A 22,374-nucleotide genomic window follows, 5' to 3' on the forward strand; every position below is an offset into this window, starting at 1 on the left:
CGCGGGCCGCCGCCTCCGCCGCCCCTCGGTGCCGCCGGTGCCGGGCGTTGCGTGGCGGCGTCCGGCGAGCGCCCGCGGTGCCGTTACCTGGCGGGCGGCAGGCGGGCCGCCGCGCGGAGCCTCGCAGCCGCTGACATTGAGAGGGACGCCGCCATGACGCTCGGCGCAGCCGCTGGGGGACGGACGGCGGCGGCGCTGGGACAAACCTCCTCCGCCCGGACACAGGAAACGCGAAGGCGGGCGGGGAGGGATGGAGGGGGCGGGAGGGGCCGGAGGGGGGCAGGCACCGGCAAGGGGGGGGCGAGCACCCTCCTCACACCGCCCTGCCGACCTCCTCCTGCCTTCCTCTTGCTGCCCTCAGCGAAGGACGTGGGGACTGAAGCGCTTCGGGAGGGCCCTGCCAGGCCTCACGGCACCCTTGGGTGCGGGGCACCCCGGGGTGGCAGGGGCTGAGCCCCGCTGTCCCTCATTAGGTGTCCCCGAGAAAAGGGCACGCTCCATGCAGAGAAAGCAGAGCTCTGGTGTCTTCTTGCACGTCTTGACCTATTTCTTAGTTTTTCTGCTTAAAATACACTCAGGTGCTTGCTGCACTAAGGTAAACAAGTATCTAACATGCTGTGCTTGTAGGAGCCCTGTTTTGACTTTACACCAATTCTAGACTTAACTTCCTATAGTCACACAAGGAAGATAAACCACTTCTAGACTTATTCCCCTAGTCAGACAAGGAAGATAAACCAATTCTAGACGTATTGCCTATAGTTAGACAAGGAAGACAGACAAGGCCCCTGTTCTCTTAAAGTTGAGTCATATTTTTAATGCATTAACTGTAAAAAGGCAAGTAAATAACAGCGCACACATCCTGGAATATGACGCTTCATTCACGGTTAAGGAAGATAGATTGCTGTAAAGGAAGAGTCAAACGCTGTGGTACTCAGTGCCAAAACCTCAAATGACCTACACTTTCCGGAAACACATGGTGTGAAAGCGCAGGGTTAGAGAGGGATCTGCAATGCTGTGAAGAACTGAAAAGTTTCTGGTTCTGGGGAAGAAAAGTCTGCATTCTTAACATCATTTTAATTATTTTGAAATCTGTTGCCATTTTTGAAAAAAGAAAAAAAAAAAAAAAAGAAAAAGAAAACCCCTTATCTCAAGTTTCAATTTTACTGAAAAACTGGAAAAATTATAAGAAGCGTTAAACAAAAAGTTGTGAAACTCCTACAGGAGATGTTAGTTTTGTCTAATGGTTTGTGAGTTGCTCCAGGAGAAGCCTGCCTTTTTCTCTATTGTGCAGTTTGACAAGATCAGATACAAAAATTCTACACAAGCAAGTTAATTCAGTGCTTTCTTGTCCCAAATAAAGGACAGAAGAATAATAGTTCTAATGAAAAGTTAAAGAAACTCTGAACAAATGTTTTCTGCAGTTATCAAATCAACAGAACATTAATTTCCAATGAGAACAAACAAACAACACCCTTGTATTATATAATCCTAATTAAACGTCAGACCTGGAGCCACTATTTCATAGTCTTTGTATTAGGCAAAGGTTGCAAAACAGTTTCTGTTGTAAATCATCCTGTTAGAATGTTCCACTCAAATACGTAATTTTCTACACTATCTTCCCGTCAAACGTTTCCGACTTACAGGGAAATGAAAAGTATACTATTTTTCTCTTTCAAAACAACAGCAGCTATGCAGAAAAAGAGGAAAAATGAAAAATCATTCTGGGCAGCATAGTACAAAGACAGTAAGGACAGTGCTTTACAAATTGGGTGTTTTTACGGATAGGAGTATTTAAAAGGAATTTTTCCATCATTAGTAAATATGGTCAAAGTCAGATGTAGTATGACAGACAGCAGGAGTAATCCTGTAGCAATGATTAATTGAGCATGGCCTATATGGAAAAGTGACAGCTTGTGTTAAATGTCAGTGGGAAACTACACTGAACCTTTGCGCTTACTAGTTTTTCTTCACATGTTTTGAGAGGTCTTGAAAAACTGTTCCCTGAGGTTCTGTGATTTTTTCAACTGTATCAGTTACCAACCTAATAATGCACGTTCTCTCTCACACCGAACCTTCATGCACGTTCAGATAGACAGAGTAGGAATATCTGCCTCTCGGAAAACTCAAGAACTTTTATCCCTCTGTTCCAAAATCTTTTTCCAGTGGCCTCAATGATGGTAGGTTATAGGAGGCCTTCACACCAACTCACGTTTACTTCAGTTAATCTAAACTTGTACCTTTTGTGATGCCACAGCTAGGAAAAATCTGTCGTTCCCTGGAAGCAGGGGAAGATTAATGCAGTTCAAAGGCATCAGCTGGTGAAGAGTGGTTTGCTGAGGCCAGTTGCCCTTGAAGGTCCGAATGTAAACTGAGGCAAGCTGTGTGAGTCTGTCTATTCTCCATCAGTTGTCAGATACTCAGAGCTCATCTGAAGACCTCTGGGGTGGACCCAGCTTTCAGGGTTTTTGCATCTGCTGTCTTCTTTCACTGTCAGAGATGGAAACTGCAGTTTGGGCAGCATGTGAGCGCATCACACGGCTCTCTTCTTTGAACTCGAGCTCTTCCTGCTACCTCTCCTGTGGGTGATGGGGAAAGGACAGGGTAGTAGCATGGGGCAGCTGGAGCTTGGAGCTGCCGCTTTATTAACTGAATCCATAAAAGGAAGGTGCCAAAATCAGGAGCTGCCTTTGGCAGCTGCAGGGACAGGACTGTCTTGTGCTAGATCACAGGGACTGATGGGTTTGAGCATGTGTGCAAGTGAACGTGCTGCTAATTGCTAGCACAGTCCCTGGAAAGGTTTTGGCCCAGGCCAATTAGCACCGTCCCAAACAATGTCTGAGCACAGTCTGGGAACCAGCGTGAGCCTGGGACTGTTCCTAATAAGCAGTGTGGATGAGGCCATTCTGGGTTTTGGATTGTGTTTTTGGAGCTGGGGAGAAGAGGAGAAAGAGTTTAGTTCTACGGATGTGAGCTGTGCCACGTAAGCTGAGCTGTATCAGGGGTACAAAAGGGTCTTTGGACTGTTTATTTACTAATATAAATGTAACCATAGCATTTGTTGCTGAAGTATTATTGTATAGTAGTCACAAACACGAGAGACTATTTCTAGACAAATAACCATAGCTCTCCAGAGACAGCATGTGTGGCAATTCCAAGCACACAGTTTACCGTGAAATTAATATGCACCAACAGTCCCTTGCAGTCTGGTGCCTCGGAAAGGGCGAGAGATACGAGTTTTTCTCTTTCCCACTTTTAACAGGAAATAGACCTTAGAAATAGACCTCTAAGATATTCCTGTAAAGTTTTAAATTAGGTATGTACTGTTTTATCTGACTGGCTTAACTTTGTGTAAATGTATTCTTATATATGATATAAGACCTTCTTAATCGTTGCGTCTTAGGTCGAACTAATCAATTTGTGTGCTTATACACAGTCTTAGAAAATAAAGCTTTACATGCAGTATTCCCCCAAATAATACAGTAAGTTGGTTTTTGAGGTGACCGCAAAAGAATCATTCGAAGTCCATACTTCCATGAAGGCTTAAACTTTTCATTCATAATTCTGGCTGCAAGCTGGTCTTCTGTCACTGATATACTGTGAAACACTGTCCCTCAAGACTGAAACAGTTTATGTGCCAGCACTTATTGTGCTGTACAGTATGCTCACAGTTTCTATTGTCTCACTCTATGAGAAAGCTTATTAGCTTAACTATGCAGGGTTAGAGTCATATTTTCTCTTCACATATGTGACCACCACACATTGTGAGAATCTGAGAGGAAAATCTAACCTTTTACTTTTTTTCTGTGAGAGTAAGGTTGTACAATTTTACTCTATGCCCAAGGAAATCGATTCAGATACAAATAATTTCATAGTCTCAAATAAACTGCAGTTAGAAGTGAGAAATCTAGAGATACTCCTTAGTGAATCATTGTTTTGAATTGTTGCATTTTATCCTGGGTGGCTTGTAGGAACTATTCAGGAAACGAAGTCAACATTCTCAGAGATCTTGACAGCCCTATGTGGCAAAGCAGTGGTAGAAATGGGGTACAAGACACAAGCAAACTGATTATACTAGTTACAGCTACATGTATTCTCACTCAGTTCCATGTTGTGTGTTGTCTGTATTGATTTTACGTACAGAAACGATCATTTCAGTGTTGGACAACTCTCGGATTCTGACCCTTCATATATCTAAGCATGGCGGTAGCTTAACATGTACTTAGTTATTCACATTAACTTATACAGGACTGGAATTTAGTCTTTCAAATACCAATTTTTGGTTTGAAAAGTATGTTTTGTCTTTTTAAGAGCTCACTGTGTGAGTAGTGACTCTGTTGGCTCCACTTTACCCACAGTAATTTCTTTTGCTGGTGAAATATCAGCTGCAGTTACCCTTAGAGGTTTTTTGTTTGTTTGTTTGTTTTTCCAAGCATTTGCAGTTGGACAAAGACTATTTCTCTTATATAGTTATTTACAAACCTTACCATGCTTTCAGTGCCAGGATAAATTTGATGGAAGATTTTGTCCCAAATGTCAATTTCTGTGTTAAAAGATGAGTGATCGTAAGAACATGATGTTTGGGGATTTCAGTATTTATTTACATTCCCTACATGGCAGCCAGGTTGGTAAGGAAGATGACAATATTCTCAAAGTCTGTTTGATTGCAAATGAAATTTAAAATGCAGTTGGAGCTGTCTGGATTTAATTTCTCTCTCTCCCCCCGCCCCCCTCCCCCCCCCCATATGGGAGAATAAAACATCTCAGCTCATACAGGAGAAAAAAATTAAAACCAGGCAACGCCAGCTCCATTGTGAGCTTCACATGCAATCAAACAGTCTCGCAGGGAAACTCCCCTTCCTGACTGCACTGCTGCCACTTGTGAACTACAATTAAAAAAAAAAATCACTTTTTATACTCTCTGCTTTCAAGCTAGACATTGACATGTGAACCAAAATCTTCTTTTTAACTATTGCCCGGGAGGCCACCAAAGAATCCCAGCTGACCCCCTGCCATCAGAGTGAGTGATGGTAGGCTGCTGGTGTTGCAGCTCACTTCCCTCGGGCTGCCACCCTGAGAGATCCCACCATCCACCCTCGGTGTGAGTGACATTAGCCCACTGGGCTTTGAAAACACTTTTCAGGTCGGTCATCGCGGAGAGATAGCTTCCTTCACACACAGCATCAGGGTGAGTGACGTCAGGCCGCTGGGGTTTAAAATACAGACCCTCAGGCTTGCTAAGCTGACACTGCTGAGAAAACTGCTTTTATTGTTTTACATCAGCAGGGACCTCTTTGTCTTTTTTTGTATTGTTTACTTAGAAGCCAGCCTCCCCCTTCCCCGTCTCCCACCCCAGACAATTATTAACATCTGTAGGGTAATTTCTAGTGCTTTTTTTGTTTTGTTTTGTTTTTTAAACTGGAGGTGAAGCAGATTTTAGTCTTTGAATTTTTATAGCCATCTGCTTTCTCATATGATTTTTTGAAAGATCCTGGGTGTGCCTGAGTACTTGTTAGTGGGAGTGTCTTAGCATAATAAAAGGAGAGCAGTTCTTAGAGATTCTGTTCCTTTTAGCCATCCTGGATAGATAATGCTAATATTAATTATTCTTCCATCAGAACTTTTCCTGAGGTTCGTGGACTTCAGGAAATGTTCCTCTCTAGTCTTAACTGAATATAAGTCTGGCTGGCACTTGGTCTTTCAATTCGTGATACTAAAATTAAAAGGTTCCTCTGTAGCCAACCATCATAGGAAACCTGAGCAGGTTTCATCAGGAAACCTGATGTTTCTGATATTATTTTATCAGCTCTAAATTATGGTGATGAGATTTTAGGGGCTTTGTGAAGTAATACATAGGATTTAGGATAAACCCCCCTAAACTGGTTAATGTGAAAGATAAAGTTTTAAAACTGTAATTATATAATACCGCTGAACAGACTAAATCATTGAATCGTAAGTAGTGCATTGGAACTGCCATTTTTCTGAACTCTATTTCCATTTCATTCAAAATTAGGAACTATTTCTTAATGTATTACTGAAAAGAAGTAATTAAAAAAATACATGTATTTTAAAGTTTCTAATTCTTTATGAAAACAGCAGCCAGGTGAGCTAAAATAAACATAAAGATTTGAGAATTTAGAAAAATAAAGTCTAAGAAAGATTACTTGGTTAAATGATAATTTAGTTAAAGGTATATAATAAGTTTATATTGAAACTAATATTTTTGTCTTTTTCTCTCTCTCTCTTTCTTTTTTTTTTTTTCTTTTTTTACTGTTTGCCATTTGAAGCTCACTTTATCAGTGACCTGATCCTCACTTGGATGCATAAACACATTTCGTAGTCAGATTTCACAAGAGGTACCATCACTCTGTAAGAGAAATTTATGTTCTTTTAAAACTAGTTTTAAAGTATTCTCTTTCTTCTTACCTAATTTTTTGAATAGCATTTACTATGGATACTAAATGTCACCAGTTTCATTGAAGGAAGAGGCTTTTTAGTGGTTTTGGTAGATTAGCAGAGAATTATTAAAATATGTAGTAACAATTAATTTTTATGAAGCAGCTACGCTGTCCAATAAGAAACCTGTGAAAATAATTTGCTTTAGTCCTATGAGAACTTCTAAGGTGCTTCTAATGATAGGAATGCAGGAGAAGATGTCATCGAGTCCTCCAAGCTGGAGTTCTTATCCTCAATAATATCTTTAAATTTAAGTTTTTTTCAACTCAGAAATGTTCTCTGAAAGACACAGTTTTGATGAGCTTGATGATATTCAGTGGTAGGAAACACCATAAGACAGTTACGTGTTGTGTGGCATTTTTTGAAATTATATTCCTAAGTTTTTCATTATTTCCACATCACTTTCATATAAACAGGACTTTCAAGGCTGGCTGCTTTTTTATGCCCCATACGAAATGAAGCAGGAGCTGGATCCTGGACTTCTGCAGTTCAGAATCAGCATCTAACTACTGTGCTGCAAAATTTACAAAAGTTTTTTTCTTTCTCCTGGTGTGACAGTCCATGTGCTATTCGCCATTGTGCTCCTGTTTTCTTGACCAGACTGAAGAAAACCCTATTTCTTGCTCTTTGCAGGCATTGGTGTGTTGCTCAGAGCTCACTGATGAGCAGGCTTTCATGCTGCCAACATATCCCAACAGCTTCCATGGCTCAGTTCTTCTGGGAAACGGCAAGTGTTCAGATCTCTGCAGTTTAGCGGTTCCCCTCTCATGGAAATCCCCAGGTCTCCATCTGCTGAGAAGATTGACCATAGTATACTTTATATGGGGATGGAGTCTATCACAGACCTGGTGTTACAAACCCTTCTGTTCAGAAATGTGAAGCTGGGCTCAGAGTGTCATGAGTTTTTTTGTTGTGCTTTGTTTTGTTTTGTTTTTTAATAATAAAAATATGGGTTACCTTCAGATTTTAGGGCCTTTTTGTTTTACTCAGTTTGCATATTCAAATTATCCTACAGAACCACGAGTATTATTTTGGATCTTTGTTGTAAAATGAAATTTGAATTGTCTCTTAAACACACAGTTTGACCGTCTAAGATTCACAAGAGTTGCCAAAAAGTCTGTAATATCTGTGACTGTTCATATAGAAATGAGGGGTGGATGTCCCTGTAGTAACTGGAATCTGAAATCAAGAGACGGCAGAAAGAGGAAGGCATCATCCCAATTGGGTTATGCTTGCTTTCTCTCTGAGTGCTTTGGATAAGGAATTACAGATTCTGTAATTGTCTTAAGCAGTGGCATGCTGGTCTAGAAAAGGCCATACATGCATTTCTGCACCTTCTGTATTTGGATGGAAGTGATCAAAATCTTACACTGTAGTACAGCCCACTGTATTGTACTTCAGTTGTGACCATCGCTGTATTAACTGTACAGGGTATGTGGTTTTGGTGACACAATGAGTTTCTACAAAAAGGATTGTGGTGCCAGGAAAATAATATGATTTCTGTAAAGCAGCTGTTGGAATTCTTAAGGATTAATGATTCTGTTTCCATGGAAGTAAATGACGAAAGTATATATTGGCAGAATATTTTCTAAATAGAATATTTAGAAAAATTCCAGGAGAAAAGAAATTCTGGCTCATTTGTAAGAGGAGATATTGAAGAATGTCCTGGTTTTATTTACTACACTGGTGGAAGACCATTATAGCCTCTTCAAAATAACTACCGGACAGATTACGTGCTGAGGAATGCATTTTTAATACAGATTCTTGGCAGTGGCATCTTTAGCTTGCATGCCACACCTTTCCCAAAATGTGTTGTTATTTTTATAAATTAAGATACCTGATTGCTTATTCTCAATTAATTTTCTATTTTCTTCTCTAAATGGCTTTCTTTAAACACTTTTTTAGTGATTGAATCACAATGACACCTGGGATGCACATCATATTTCCTACTTGCTAAGATACTATAGCCTGTATAAAACTAATCACAAAAACATTCAGAAAAAGGATGTCTGCTTACCTATATAGTTTTGTACTAAGACCTGAGGTGTACTTTGTCATTAGTAGCGTACATATTTGATTATGGGATTATCATTCTGGTAGTCATGCAATTTCTATTGGATACTAAAATTTGTCTTCATGATTGAAAAAAGTACTATAAATCAGTTATTTCACTGCATTTCTTTTTTTCTTTTTGAGGTAATAATCACATAATCTAACAATAACAGTAGGACTATGAATGCTACAAGGTTTCTACTTACAAGAAATAGGTAAGTTCTTAATTTTGGAGAGTATAGCTTGATGTTTATCAAATCAAACTTCAGAGTCTTAACATGAAATAAGTTGTAGGCCTGTTTCAGCATCAGGGTAAAATGGGATGGTTCAGTCCTATGCCACTAAAAGGCTTAACATATTAATTGGTCCTATCAGCCATTCAACTGCAGGATACTGTTATATTGAGGAAGAGAATACTTACATCCAACAGGAAGCAGTGGCAAAGCAAAAGTGATATTAATTCCCTGACAAATAAAATGGAACTATTGAGATAAAATAAATCATTTAAAATATATTTTAAAATCCCTAATCATATAATTAATTAGTTCTTTTAATTTGGGGTCATTTTTATTTCAATTTCTATGACATTTTCTTGATAAAATTGTTGTTTTAGTTTTGTATCAGATTTAGTTTTCACCAAAGGCAGTTCTATTTAAACACCAAATATATATATATAATATATATATATATTTCATCTGAAACAGAAAGTGTTAGACACAAATAGTTCTTTTCCACCCAGTTCAGTATTACTGGTGAGTTTAATTTTAGCTAATACAGTAAAGTTATTCAAATTTGTGCCTTTTGATGCTGATACTACCATCTCAGCATCAAATAGGGGAGGACCTAACTCACCCATGTGTTGTTTCATATGAACGGCTCATATCAATGACCATATAGATCATCACTTTTTCTTTTCTGCTCTTCAGTGAAACAGTTAAGCATTTGCTAGATTAATTGGCTTGTGAAATTACCTCATCCTGGACCTTTCCTAATTTTATCTGTATATTTATTATTCCTCTCCTTACCTCTTTTCACGCATTTGTTCTGACCTCTAAGCCTTACATTAGCAGTTACCTTTTGAGTCATTTCATAGGATGTATTTTTTGAGAGATTAGCTCATTCCACAAAGAAAGCAGAAACAGGTTTAAATAGAGACTTTATCAAATAGACTTGTAATCCCTGTTGTGTCTGTGTATTCTTGTCAATTCAGAAAGCATAAAAAAAAACCCCACCACCCTTTTTAAGACTACTTGTCTCATATATTTTCCATTATATACCCTTGAAGTTTACAATTTATTCCCTTTTTATAAACAACAGGCTAAATATTACTATAGTTCTCATATTCCTTTCTTCACTCTTTATTTGCCATGTGAGACTTCGGAGACCCTTCCTCTTTCTCATTTTCTATTTCCCTCATAAGAAGGTGAAGGGTAGTAATACCACAACAGGGTAATGAATTCCTTGTACACATGTACATGTCAGTGGTCACAGAAATTGTGACTGAAATGACAGATACAATAAGTATTCTTCAGGGTCTTTTGTTAGTTTGGATTTAGGTCACAAAGTGTATTTCCCAGGCTGTCTTTCTACGATGAGCCAGTCTGACGACATAGATGTTGTTTTAGCTTTTTCAGAGCCTCAGCTATGTAACATCATTGAATTAATAGTTTTCAGAACTTTTTAAGTGTTCCTAACAATCCGCATTAAGCCATAAAGATTAATTTTTAAACAGTACTTTTCCTGCTTAAATCCTCAGCCCATGTTTCCATATGGTTTCATTTTAATGCCCATGATTCCATACTTCTATTATAGCTTGCCCCCTTTTACTGGAATTCACTGGAGGAAAGTGCTATTAGGGTTTTCCTTTTGCAGAAGGGAGTAGTTGTTCTGAAAAGAGAGCACAAGATGAAATAAAAGGGTACATTTATGAACAAAATGGACATAATGGTCAAGGTTTTCTATTGAATCTTTGTGGTCTAGAGAGGATCACTGGCATTCTGAATGAGAACAAAGGCTCTCAGAAAAAAAAAAATTCCAACATTTTCTGGAAGTCTGAATTTTATCTTATGCGTCATGCTTCTTTCTAGTTGTATGAATCTTAGAAATGGTAAATATATCTATTCACAAAGATTATTTTTGTTAAGCTACACGACAACTGTGTAAGTTGTATCTAACAGGTTCAGAGAGTTTAGAGAGCTTTTACCTTCTTATTTGGATACTAGAGGTACCACTAAGTTACATTACCTCATTAGAAATGCATCTTAAAAAATAGACATATTTTGAGCACATTTTAGCCTAAAAGACTTAATAAAGTCTCCTCAGGTGTGTTTCAAACCCAACAGTATTTCTCACATTCACATAATAAAAGTCCTCTGTATGTTCAGTGAAGATATTCTTGGCCCTAAAGAAATTTGGAACATGCTAAAATGCATTGCTGAATTGACCTATCTGATTCCAGTGAACTGAAATGAATACAAAAAAGTACAACTTCCAAAAGATAATGATTAAAAAAAAAAAAAAAAGCTTGTCACAATTTTCTGCTTGGATTAAAAAAAAAATGCAAAATTTTGCAGTGACTTGAAATACGCTCTTTATTTACAAACTTAGAAATTGCACTTCAGAAGGATTATTAGTATCTCCTTCACAGAGGAGTTTTCCCTTTCCTTAGTTTTCTGTCTTTAAAAACACCGACAAACTGTTGAAACTTGCTCTTACATGTTTCTGATTTTCAATTTCTAGAGATAATTCTTGAAAAATGTCCAAGTTACAAAGTCCATATACAGCATTCACAATTTCTGTATCTAAATAGCGATCACCTTGTGACTTGTTAGCAGGGAAAATTAGATATTCAGAAGAAAAAATGACATTGATATTCGACTGTGTTTAGCTGCTAATTATTTACTACAAAATAAAAGTGAATTTGACGAATTCTTATGTAAATTAATTTGAGCTTTGCCTTGAATAATTATTGTTATGGCCCTTTCCATCACCACAGCCTTCAGCTTTAAGGGTCTCCCAAAGAAGGAAAAGCCCATGTTTTCTTTCCCTCATTCTTTCCTAAATCTTCTAGTGGCAGGTGTCCCTGCCCATGTCAGGGGGTTGGAACTAGATGATTTGTAGAATCATAGAATCACTTAGGTCGGAAAAGACCTCTAAGATCATCAAGTCCAACTGTTAACCTAGAACTCCCAAGTCTACCGCTAAACCATGTCCCTAAACGCCATATCTATGTCTTTTGAATACCTCCAGGGCTGGTGACTCAACCACTTCCCTGGGCAACCTGGTTCAATGCTTCACAACATTTTCAGTGAAGAAATTTTTCCTAACATCCAACCCAAACCTCTCCTGTCACAACTTGAGGCCATTTCCTCTGATCCTATCACTTGCTCCCTGGGAAAAGAGGCTGACCCCCACCCCACTACAGCTTCCTTTGAGGCAGTCGTGGAGAGCAGTAAGGTCTCCCCTGAGCCTCCTTTTCTCCAGCCTAAATAACCCCAGTTCCATCAGCTGCTCCTAATAAGTCTTGTTCTCTAGACCCTTCACTAGCTTTGTTGCCCTGCTCCAGCACCTCCTTGTTCTTCTTGTAGTGAGGGGCCAAAACTGAACATAGCATTTGAGGTACAGCCTCACCAGAGCCAAGTACAGTGGGACAATCGTTCCCCTAGCCCAGCTGGCCACACTACTTCTCATAGGGGCCATGATGCCATTGGTCTTCTTGGCCACCTGGGCACACTGCTGGCTCATGTTCAGCCAACTGTCAACCAATATCTCTAGGTCCTTTCTAGGTCCAGGCAGCTGTAAAGCCTATTCTAACTCAAACCATTCTAGGATTCTGTGATTTATTATGGTTTAACTGTTGCCTTAAAAGGTTAAAACTGTTGCCTTTAAAAGGTTAAAAGTTTTCCATAGCAACTCAGATTTCTGTATGCAGATTTTCCTTTTTTTCAAATGGCTAAAGAGTTTTGCATTTATAGCTTCTCATTTTGAAGAACTGGAATAAGAAAATTAACTGCAATAGAAAATTGTTGAATACAGGTTATTGTGCTTTGAAGTCTTATTTCTAGAAATAGTGGCAAGGTGTTATGGTCTTTTAAAACATATATAGGGACTGAAAGGGATCTTCTAGCTCATCCAATCTTCTCCTATTTTAGGAAACTACATCATCTAATCTTTTTAATAAATTGATGGAATTCTGTTTTAAGATTATCTAGGCTATTTTTGCCCCAGTGCTCCTTCTGGAAGACTGTTAAAGAACTTAGTGCTCTTTGTATCCTGTCCTGGGATTGTGTTTGACTTATAGGATGTCGGGATCACACGATTGTCTTGTATTGTTAGTAGTCCCACCGTCTAGAGTCTCATTCTTTTTTCTCTCTTGTAAATTTACTGGTCCAGTTCTTTGTAGGTGCTATCTGTGGTGTCTTGTGTAGTGGCTATATATCCTAACTTTTGTTATGAACATATGTATGCGTGGACTTTTGTCACATCTTTACAAATATTTTAAGCATGATTTTTGAGGAACACTCTGGTCTGATACTTCCTTTCTCAGGAATACTTGTAATCATCTCCTTTTTCGTCTTTCTGGACATTTTGTTTTACCTGCCTTACTGTTCTTCTAGTAATCCTCACCTTCCTCCACCATAACTTAGGCTTTCATTTATGGTGTCATACCACATTTTTTTTTTCGATGACCAAGTGGGTTACTGTTATTGCATTTCCTTTCTCTGAAAATACATTATCTCATCAAAGAGTGACAGTATCTGACCACTCAATATCAGTATGACAAAATGTTTGTCTAGCATTTTACCCATCTCTTCTTGGTTTCCTTTTATATTAATTAATTTAGTTATTGCCTTCTGCTGTGACGTTTTGCACATTGGTAGGGTCATTCTAGCAAACCCATAGAAACCATCTGAAATACGTAAGACAGAAATTAAACTTCGCTTACTGATGGAAAAAGACCATGTTGGGATGTCTACAGCTGTAAATATCAGTGAAAGTTTAAATATCTCCATATGAAAATAAGCTCCAAACTCAGATTTCCTAGGGAATGTTTTTTATTTTGAGTTGATTCTAGCCTAGTCCAATTCTATGCTTATTTTTGTATTATTCATTCCCGTTTTGACAAGGCACCAAGTCCTGCTTTTTTTTCTTCCTTTTTTTTTTCTTCTTTTTTTTTCTGGCATAGGTCATACTCCTTTGTTTATAACAAAAGTAGGTGGAGAGGAGTCATCAGAAGGAAACAAGGTCCTTTTTATTTCCATATCATTCCACCTAAATATCTGGAAGAAGGTTGTATTTCTTTCTAGTATCCTGGGCCCTGATTTCCCTATCACCAGTTTCTGACAATAGAATTACAGTTAGAATACGATTACCATGCAGCCTGTTAAAAGATGTCTTGAAGACCTCTTGCAGAAGTGTCTCATGATGACTGAAAAGGTAGTCTGTTTTCAGCAAAATATGTGAAGAGAATATATTTCTATTTGTTTATTTTCAGTGGTTTTTATATGAGAGGGCTTTTTCGTAAGATTAATCACAACAACCTAAACGCTTAATGACTCTTGTTTTCTAACATCTAAGACCCCATAGTTTTGTGGATTTTGACTGTAAAATACTACAAAAAAGATCCCTGTTGTTTTGCAGGATGATTGTAGTCAGTTTTCAAAACTCCCTTCCTTTTCATCTTATTTTTATATAGACAGCAAAAAGTTACAGCTTTTGAAAATATGGGTGGCATTTTCTTTTATTTAAAGAGCATAATTTTTAGGGATGAATGTAACTTCCTTAGTAAAGGACTTCTTGACCGAATCTTTTAATGGTGTGCAAGCAGTCTGGATTCCTTGATGGCAAAAAAGACATCTTTCCCTCAAATCATCATGTCAATAGAAAAATAGAACAGTCTTTTCTTCCGCCATGCAAGGACCACTAAGTAAGTGAGACCAAGACTTAATTTTCAGATGATATCAAGAGAATTTTATGGCAGATGTCTTTATTGGCAGTTAGGTCTGCTGAAATAATTAATGAATCTAAGCAAATCACACTGCTAAAATTAGCCTGAGAAATGCAACAGTCGCTATTTTGTACGAGTTTTCCCTTGCCTTTCTTACCGCTTACCTTTATATTGCTAGAGCCTGGCTGTCACTTTTAGCAAGGCTGGTTGCCCATGTCCTTTGCAGTGAAAAGCTAAGCTAAGATCATCAGCATGCCAGTAGCTAATACTTTCAAGTGGTTTTACCCAAGACAGAAAGTTCTCCCACTGGAAGAATTTAGAGAACAACTCATCTTATTGCAGGAAAAAAAGTACGAGATCTTCCTAAGAACACCACACTTCACACGCACAAAGCTCTCATGAGTAGAGGAGTAATACTGCACAGTGGCTCACTGGGCTTGGGCTAAGCTGGGTGCCCAAATTTACTGTAGATTTCTCCAGCTAACAATACAGTGAAGGTTCAGAAGCTGTGTTTTCACTTCTTTCTCTTTTGCTCTTTTTTTTTTTTCCCTCCAGTCAATCAGCTAGTACCTGCTAACTATGTCTGTGAAATCCTGATAGAGACAAAGCAGTTCCTTTGCTGCTCTGTAGTATGAAGGTAATAGCATAGTCTCTGCTTAGTTAATTCTGGAAAACTAGCTTTCTCTCCACTGGGGTGTTACAAGATGGTACCTTTTAAGTACTTGCTGTAAAATCAACTTTCTGGAATAAAAACAAAGCCACATAAGCCTTGTTTATGCATTTTAACTCCTCTTGCTTGCAAGGGCTAGTAGTCCATCTGGCTATTTTAATATGATTTTTTGTCATACATTTTTCCTTTTTTCATTCTTTTACTGATATATTTTGGTATTTTTCTTAACCTTGTAAAAATTACTGGGATCCTTTCTAAAGCAAAGCTTCTTGATGTGTTTATGTTTAGCAGGTCAGATAAATTGTTCTCATGCAGACAGATCAGTGACACACAAGAAAGGAAATGTGAATTATCTGCCCACATCCCATAGTTTAGATAGCATCTCAGACTGAACTATGCACCTGGGATATTCCTAGTGATATCAGGAACCCACGAGGTGTGTCCAATAGTGCTTCATTCCTTCTTATTCTTTGTTTCAGTCCTCCTAGCTATGTTTGTGCATACAGCAGCTCTTTAATTTCAGCATGAAAGAAATTATTCCAAACAATTATTTACTAAGAGTGTCTCCGCTCTTGAAGTAACATGTTGATTCCATGTACCATTGAGACTGTGTTTTGCAGTTCATTACTCAGAGTATCAAGACAGAATTGCCTAATAAGAGAAGCATAAGACAGGATGATTTGCATAGCTCAGTTGAACTTCACAGTTTGCATTTCTGAACAGGAGAAAACGCCAAGACTCCATAAGGCAACTACTTATTCCAAATCTGGCACTTCTCCTATTCGGAAACACAGCTTGTGAAGTTCACTCGAGTTATTCAAATCAATCAATTTTTTTTCCTGAGCACTTTAATAACAAGAACGTTTTCTGTTATTAGTATATTACTTGTATAATATTTGCATATTAAGATACTAATTGAATATATTCACTTACCTGCTATCTCTTTTTTCTGATTCTCCAAGAAAAATCTCGGCAGTGCTGTTAAAGGAGTAAGGAACATGGACAGGTTGATACTTGTGTGCCTCTGCTAGAGAATTAAGATGAGTATCGTGCACAACTCATTTGTGGCTTTGTCTTATGTCATTCCATCACTTGCAAGTTATACAAGTAACTCCTAGACCTTATAAGTGAGACGTTTCACACATGCAGCATGTAAATCCGACTTTAAGGTTCTGTCTGTATTAGTGAATAAAATGGACTGAGGACTGTTCTTTGATCCCAGAGCTAATAGGAATGGCAAGGCCTCTGTCTGTGTGATTAGCATGTCTGCCCCTCGCACTGTGTAAGCTGTATTTGAACTGCCTGTTGGGGATGACCCTTGGCCTGGGTGAATCTCTGGAATATGACTTCGAGTTGTGGGAGGGCAGTAGCTGGCCTAACAATGATATAACAAAATATAACAATTTCATGCTGCACTTGCTCACCCATGCTGTAGCCATTTAGCTTATCAGTGCAGCGTTCTCAGAAGATTTCACTGCACGCTCACCTGCCTCTGAATACCACCTAGGGTTCCTTTCCAGCTCAGTAACCTAAGCCACACACAGTTCTCCGTACTGAGCATAGCAGCTTAGGGCTACTTGCCTTCACAGAAGGTGTGGAAGGGTGAAAAACACCACCTCCTTCCTCAAACCAGGTTTCTTAGATGGCAGCAGTGCTCCTCCTTAACCTGGGGAGAGGGAAGAAGACTGCACATAACAGTGACTCTGTCTCACCTCCCTCACGAAAATAAGCAACAGTTGGTTAAGCCACCATCCCCATTGAAGGCTTTAAACAAAGATGTCATCTATGGTTTGCAGTTTCTGTGAAACCCAAGGAAATTCAAAGAATGCTGTGAACAGGATAGTGCAGCCAATTTGCCTGAGACAGACATCAAAGTGACCATATGTACAAGAAAATGACAGTTATTTGGCCTGAATATGCAAATAATATGTGCAAGCTTTTTTCCGTGAGTTGTTGAAAATTTGACCTTAAATATTTTGCTTTTCATTAAAGAAGATGAGGATTTCATAATGACAGGCATATTCAACTCTTCCTTTTCTCTGTATCAGATATGTCAAAATATTATGTTGCGGGGTTTTTATTTTGTATGTTGTTGTTTTTTCCCTTTATTAACATAATCAGAACAAAGACTGAGAATGTAGGTTCTGGGCTTGATACATGCTGTTGACTATTTTACAAGACTACTATAAAAGCTTATTTGATATATTCCTATATGATTTGCTACTGTAGTGAAAAACATAGCTATTAAAACTTTATAAGCAGCTGTGGCTACTTGCTCCTGTGAAAAAGCAAATCCCAAATGTCAGCTTGGTTTCTGCGGTTCTTCAGAAAATAGTGTATTCAAGTCTGGTCTATACTTAATAAGTTTTACTAGAATGATTATGTTTGCTAGTGGTGCAATTTTTTTCATCATCGTAACTGTGCTTCACACTGCCCTAGTGCAGATATAAGTATGCTGGCACTCGTGCTGAAGATTCGGCTCTTGCTATGACCAGAAGTAGGATATACCTTTAAAATCATGTTTCATCTAGAATTACCACTTCTGGATAAGGAGAATGATTGCCCAATGCGGGACCAATAAAAAGAAATGTTCTTAAGTGCAGACAAGGCTTCAGTTTCATAGACACAGAACAGTTCTGAATAAATAAAATCCTCTCTGCTTGGCAGTCAGCCCTGCTGACTCTTACAACTGTATTGTGTTTTTCGATATTTGTTTTTGTTTAGTTTCTTAAAATCCTCAAGTTCTTGCATTACATGAATACATAGAAGCCTGTGCTTTGTATTAAAACATCTTTCTAGCCTTAATACTAGTGGAGAAAAAGCTTGGAAACATAACAAATACAAATATCTCAAATTTGCAGCATTATAAAAATTTTGTAAGTTTGAATCGAGTTCCTTCGTTCTCAGACCTCCCCTTTTTAACACTATAGTTTTGATAATAATGACTTCTACAAATTTTAGTTGCCTAAGGTGACTTGAAATACGTTGGATCTGATGTATCAAAGTGTTCAGGCAAGAATGTAAATAAGATTTACTTTTCAATAGGATTGCATATATTATAAAAGTATGTTTTGGAGTTTTAGGGGCTTCTGTTCAAAATTGTGACTATTTTGGTTTTGGATCTGTATTACAGTATGTGCACTTATCCTTTTTCAGATATGCTTTGTGAACTGAAATTTAGAACTTGAGCTCACTTCAGAATACTGGTTAATAACATTTTGAAATTAGTAGATTTGGACCAAATTTCACAAGCACAAGATATCTCACAATTTTGTTAAAATAAACAGTGCTCACACGGCTCCTCAGATGTTGCATCAAGAAGGAGCTTTCTGCCTGTATGTGACTGTACACATCTGTTAATTCAGAAATCTAAATGTGAAATCCAGCACTCAGGGACACCAGGTGGATATCTGATACTCTCAGAGGAGTTTGGGCTTCATAAACCATTGTATGGATTATTCACAGCCATGCATTTTTTCTTCTGATTGTGACAGAAAAAATATGGGTGAAATATTTGCATCAATAATTAATCCTAGTATAAATCAATACAAGTTACTAATAAATGAGAAATAGACACGTCACTGCCAAAAATCAGCTGTTAATGTCTCTTCGCTTACTGAAATGGCATGCTACATATCACAACTGTTCTATTAATAGCTACAAAATATTTCATTAGGTGGAAGTCAGGAATACTCTCCAGTTCTACCATGAATGCTGCATTCATAGCACACTATAATTTGAGATTGGAATAAATGTTCATAGAGCATGAGAAATAAAGAGATACAACTCTCTGCGTCTACATTTAATGACTGCATTCAGAAGTACTCACGTGATTTAGCTCAATTCACTTTTCCACACGTAGGGATCTTGTGACATTTAAAATTCATTACTGTATCCCTGGATTCCTCATGGGGCTGTCAAATGTGGCACAGGAGTTTTGGGAAACTGTGCCCGTTGGGAACAGCAGCTGGAGGCCAACCAGGACATCCTAGGGTGCCTGAAGTGGCACGAGGTGAATGTGTAGTGGCAGCTGAACTGCAAACCTTCAAAGTCCAGACTAATTCAAGCTTAGGATCTGTTCTTGAAGACAGTATATGTGCTACTTCTAAAGAGTAGAGTAAGACTCAGTCTTTTTTTTTTTTTTTTTCAGAGTGGGCTTCCCGTTCTATGTAGTATGCTCGCTCACCATTACTGACTCATTCCTTAATGAAACATACTCTTTCTATGCCCCAAAATAATGCAGGTGGTGAGGGAGGGACAACCCCCACCTCCTCTGGTCACACTGCAGAGTGAAGCAAAAATACGTAAGTTTAGCTGCATCCCACAGTGATACTCTGGTGGTGATCACCCTTCTGAAAAATGGCAGATTTTGGTGTGATGGGTGTGATTTCTTCAAGCCAAGGATTGTCAGGGGAAATGCTCTGATCAGTAGACTAATGCGACTGATGGAAGTTTTAAAGAAAATGGTGGGTCTGTCCTTACTGGCCTGATCTTTTCAAGGTGTAGCACGTACAATTCTGAATTTAATTCTCAAATCTTTCTTTATGTACCTGAGACCTGTACTTGAATCCGGCAGTAAATCAGTCAGAAAGTCTCTGAGAAATAGGCATTGTTAAAAACTTTATCCCTCATCAGTGATTAAACTCACCGTCCACATAGGGGTCTCACCTAGTAGCACAGCATCAGGGCTTCCCAAAGTTTTCCCTTAGCAACCCTACTTCCAGGGTCACAACCCCACTTTCATTTTCACTTCCAGGCTTGTGGGCCCCAAGTGGGGTCATGACCCTAACTTGGGAACTGTTCTATAACACATTGAAAAAATTAACATACCAGCCAGTAAATACATCGGCAAAACAAACCCGTCCAGGCTACCCAAGACCCTGCGCAGTCTGCCATCCCTGGAGGCCTTACCTATTAAACATGGGTCAGATTTTCAAAAATGTGTATCTACTTGCAAGCTCACACACTGCTTTGGGTATGGGTTACCATTGTCTTGTAGTCTTCCTTTGTGCTATTTAGCTAAGTTGGGTGTTGACAAATATGTGCTAACACTTCTGAAAATATGACCCTCTTTTTCTTGCTCATTCATATGTTGGAGGTGCTGCTTAGATTTATTATTGCACATAATGGAGTTCACAGTTATTGTGTGTCAGAAACAAGATCTGGAGAGTCTGTTGTTCCCACAGCTGGAACAACACATACACATCTGCTAAAACTGCAGTGTAAATTGTATTGTCCTTACCAATTAATCACTTACAGTGTGTTCTATCAACTCTCCTCCTGCTTAACTCCTACTGGTCTTTACCCTCTTCTCCCTTCATCTTCCTCTGATGTATTCTGTTCTCCTTTCCTTCTGTGTCTCCCACTTCATTTTTTAACCTTTTCTACTGGTGTGCCGTGTTTGGACAAGGAGATGCTCCTATAGGAGTTCCTACTTCTCTTGCAGATCTTTCTACCATTATATCTCAAAAAGCTTTGCATGGGATGTGAAATCCCCCAGGTTATGAAATCTTAATGTCCTTTTTTCACAGTGGGGAGACTAGCACACTGCTCTGGCAAGGGCTGTTACTCACAGTCACCAAAAAGCCAGTGGCAGCGAAAAAGATGAAACTTCATTTTCCTGTGTCCCATGGTGGGCTCCAAGGAATGTTGTTAGTTAATACAGGACATACCAGTAGATGGCACTTCAGCGTTCAAAGCATTGCTTAAACATATGACGGGCTGATAAATTGGCTTTTTGTGTGTAGTTATTCAAGTACAACTTTTAGCATTGTTGGCATTTAGAGAGAAATAACTCTTCAGTCTTGTGCTGTTTTCCTGGGACCTTTACTCTGCCCTTTTTATTTTTTTTTTCCTTTTTCTTTTTTTCCCTTGTGACGACACTTTTCTGTTTCTCCCAGTTTTCCGTATGGAATATCTTATTCTTGAGAAAAAAATAGAAAAGGAAATCTTATCAAGTGGAAAACTCTCACTTTTTTTTTTTTTCAGAAAAGAGTTATTTAAATCCTGAATGACTGAGTAATGAGGAGACCTGAGGTGGGGGGCAGTGAGTAAAATCTATTTCCGAATGTTTATAAGGTCCTAAGCATGTATCTGAATACCTGACTCCAAAATAGCACTGCAATCACCCCACCCAGTCTGCTTTTACAGACAAAATGGTAATAATACCAAGATCAGTGCATACTGCTAAGCCTCAGCACATATTTTTTGAAGTATGGGATAAGCAATTATTTACAAACTTGCAGAATATTTGTGAAATATATCCAAATGAAGACACTGTATGACCCCAAGCCTAGCTGTTGTGCTACCTTTGCTGTACACTGGCTGCAACTAAACACTTCAGATCCTGCCCAAGACTTTCTTCCAGATAGGAAATGAGGGCTTCTGCTGTGGGCCCTGGCTGGGTTTCACCCCGTCAGCACATGTGGTGCTGCTTGCTAGGTTGCTGACAGTGGCAAGTGCCTTTCAATTAAGGGTGAAGTTCCTTCAGAGCCCGTAAATGGAGGCTGCCAGGGAGATTAATAAATGAATTGTCACAGCTTCCAGGCATGCTGGGTTGGGAAGTGTGACTCTCAAGTCTGTGGGCTGCTTAAATTTGGAGCTCTGTGTCTGTATCATTAGAGAGATAGACTGAGTCCCTTTTTAGTTTCCCATAAAATGAATGAAAAATAATTTCTCTGAAGTTTGAGTCCAAATGTGGAAGTACTCAATATTTGTGTATCTTTATGCCAAGCATTTTAGACTTTTTGTAGTTTTTTTGGTGGAGTCACCATTTGAAACAAGGATTTGAATTGCTCCAACTAAATCATCTGTATGTGGGAAAAGATTATGGGAAACTTCCCTGCAGGGCTCTTTTTAGTTGCTCCAGTGGGCATTATCCATTATTTTTCCAAGTGTCTTGCCTTAGGGTTTTTTTTGCTTTCCTTGCTGTCTTGACCAATCTAGCTTGTACTTGTTATTGTCTCTTTGAGAATTATTGTCAGTCCTAAAAAAAATATTGCAATCTGAACAATACAATAGTTTAAAGTTGCATTTTAACTACTTCACTCTTTCATCTTATTTACTTTTTTCACTTAAAAATACGGAGACAAACTTTAGTATGTTTGCTTGCCTTTTCTCCACTATGCATTCTAATCTATATAGAATGAATATTCTAGAGAACAGGTACTGCACTCCTTGCACAGCAAAAAGTTTTGCTAAAATCAACGGGAAAATAGCATTTATGAGGAATTTTAGGATCACTTAAGGATCG

General features: G+C 38.6%; 1 protein-coding gene and 1 long non-coding RNA gene across 7 annotated transcripts in view; one reads left to right on the top strand and one right to left on the bottom strand.

Moving 5' to 3' along the window:
* Nucleotides 1-244, bottom strand: part of NDUFS4 (NADH:ubiquinone oxidoreductase subunit S4) — a 47,560-nt gene extending 47,316 nt beyond the window's left edge. Inside the window, exon 1 of the mRNA XM_083818317.1 lies at nt 88-244. Within this exon, the coding sequence (XP_083674443.1) occupies nt 88-155 (68 nt within the window). The 5' untranslated portion in view covers nt 156-244. The remainder of the gene's footprint in view (nt 1-87) is intronic.
* Nucleotides 245-365: 121 nt separating this feature from the next.
* On the top strand, nt 366-8,641 carry LOC310889971. 6 transcript variants are annotated; one of them, XR_014576947.1, is made up of 4 exons: nt 2,542-2,980; nt 3,260-3,313; nt 6,285-6,366; nt 7,087-8,641. It is a non-coding gene; the product is annotated as an uncharacterized lncRNA (long non-coding RNA). The 6 variants fall into 6 exon arrangements; XR_014576944.1 differs by lacking the exons at nt 2,542-2,980; nt 3,260-3,313 and adding an exon at nt 366-595; XR_014576945.1 differs by having other exon boundaries at nt 2,542-3,313.
* Nucleotides 8,642-22,374: the final 13,733 nt, after the last annotated feature.

The sequence above is a fragment of the Anser anser genome (genome assembly GCF_964211835.1).
Source record: "Anser anser genome assembly, chromosome: Z".
NCBI classification, from domain to species: domain Eukaryota; kingdom Metazoa; phylum Chordata; class Aves; order Anseriformes; family Anatidae; genus Anser; species Anser anser.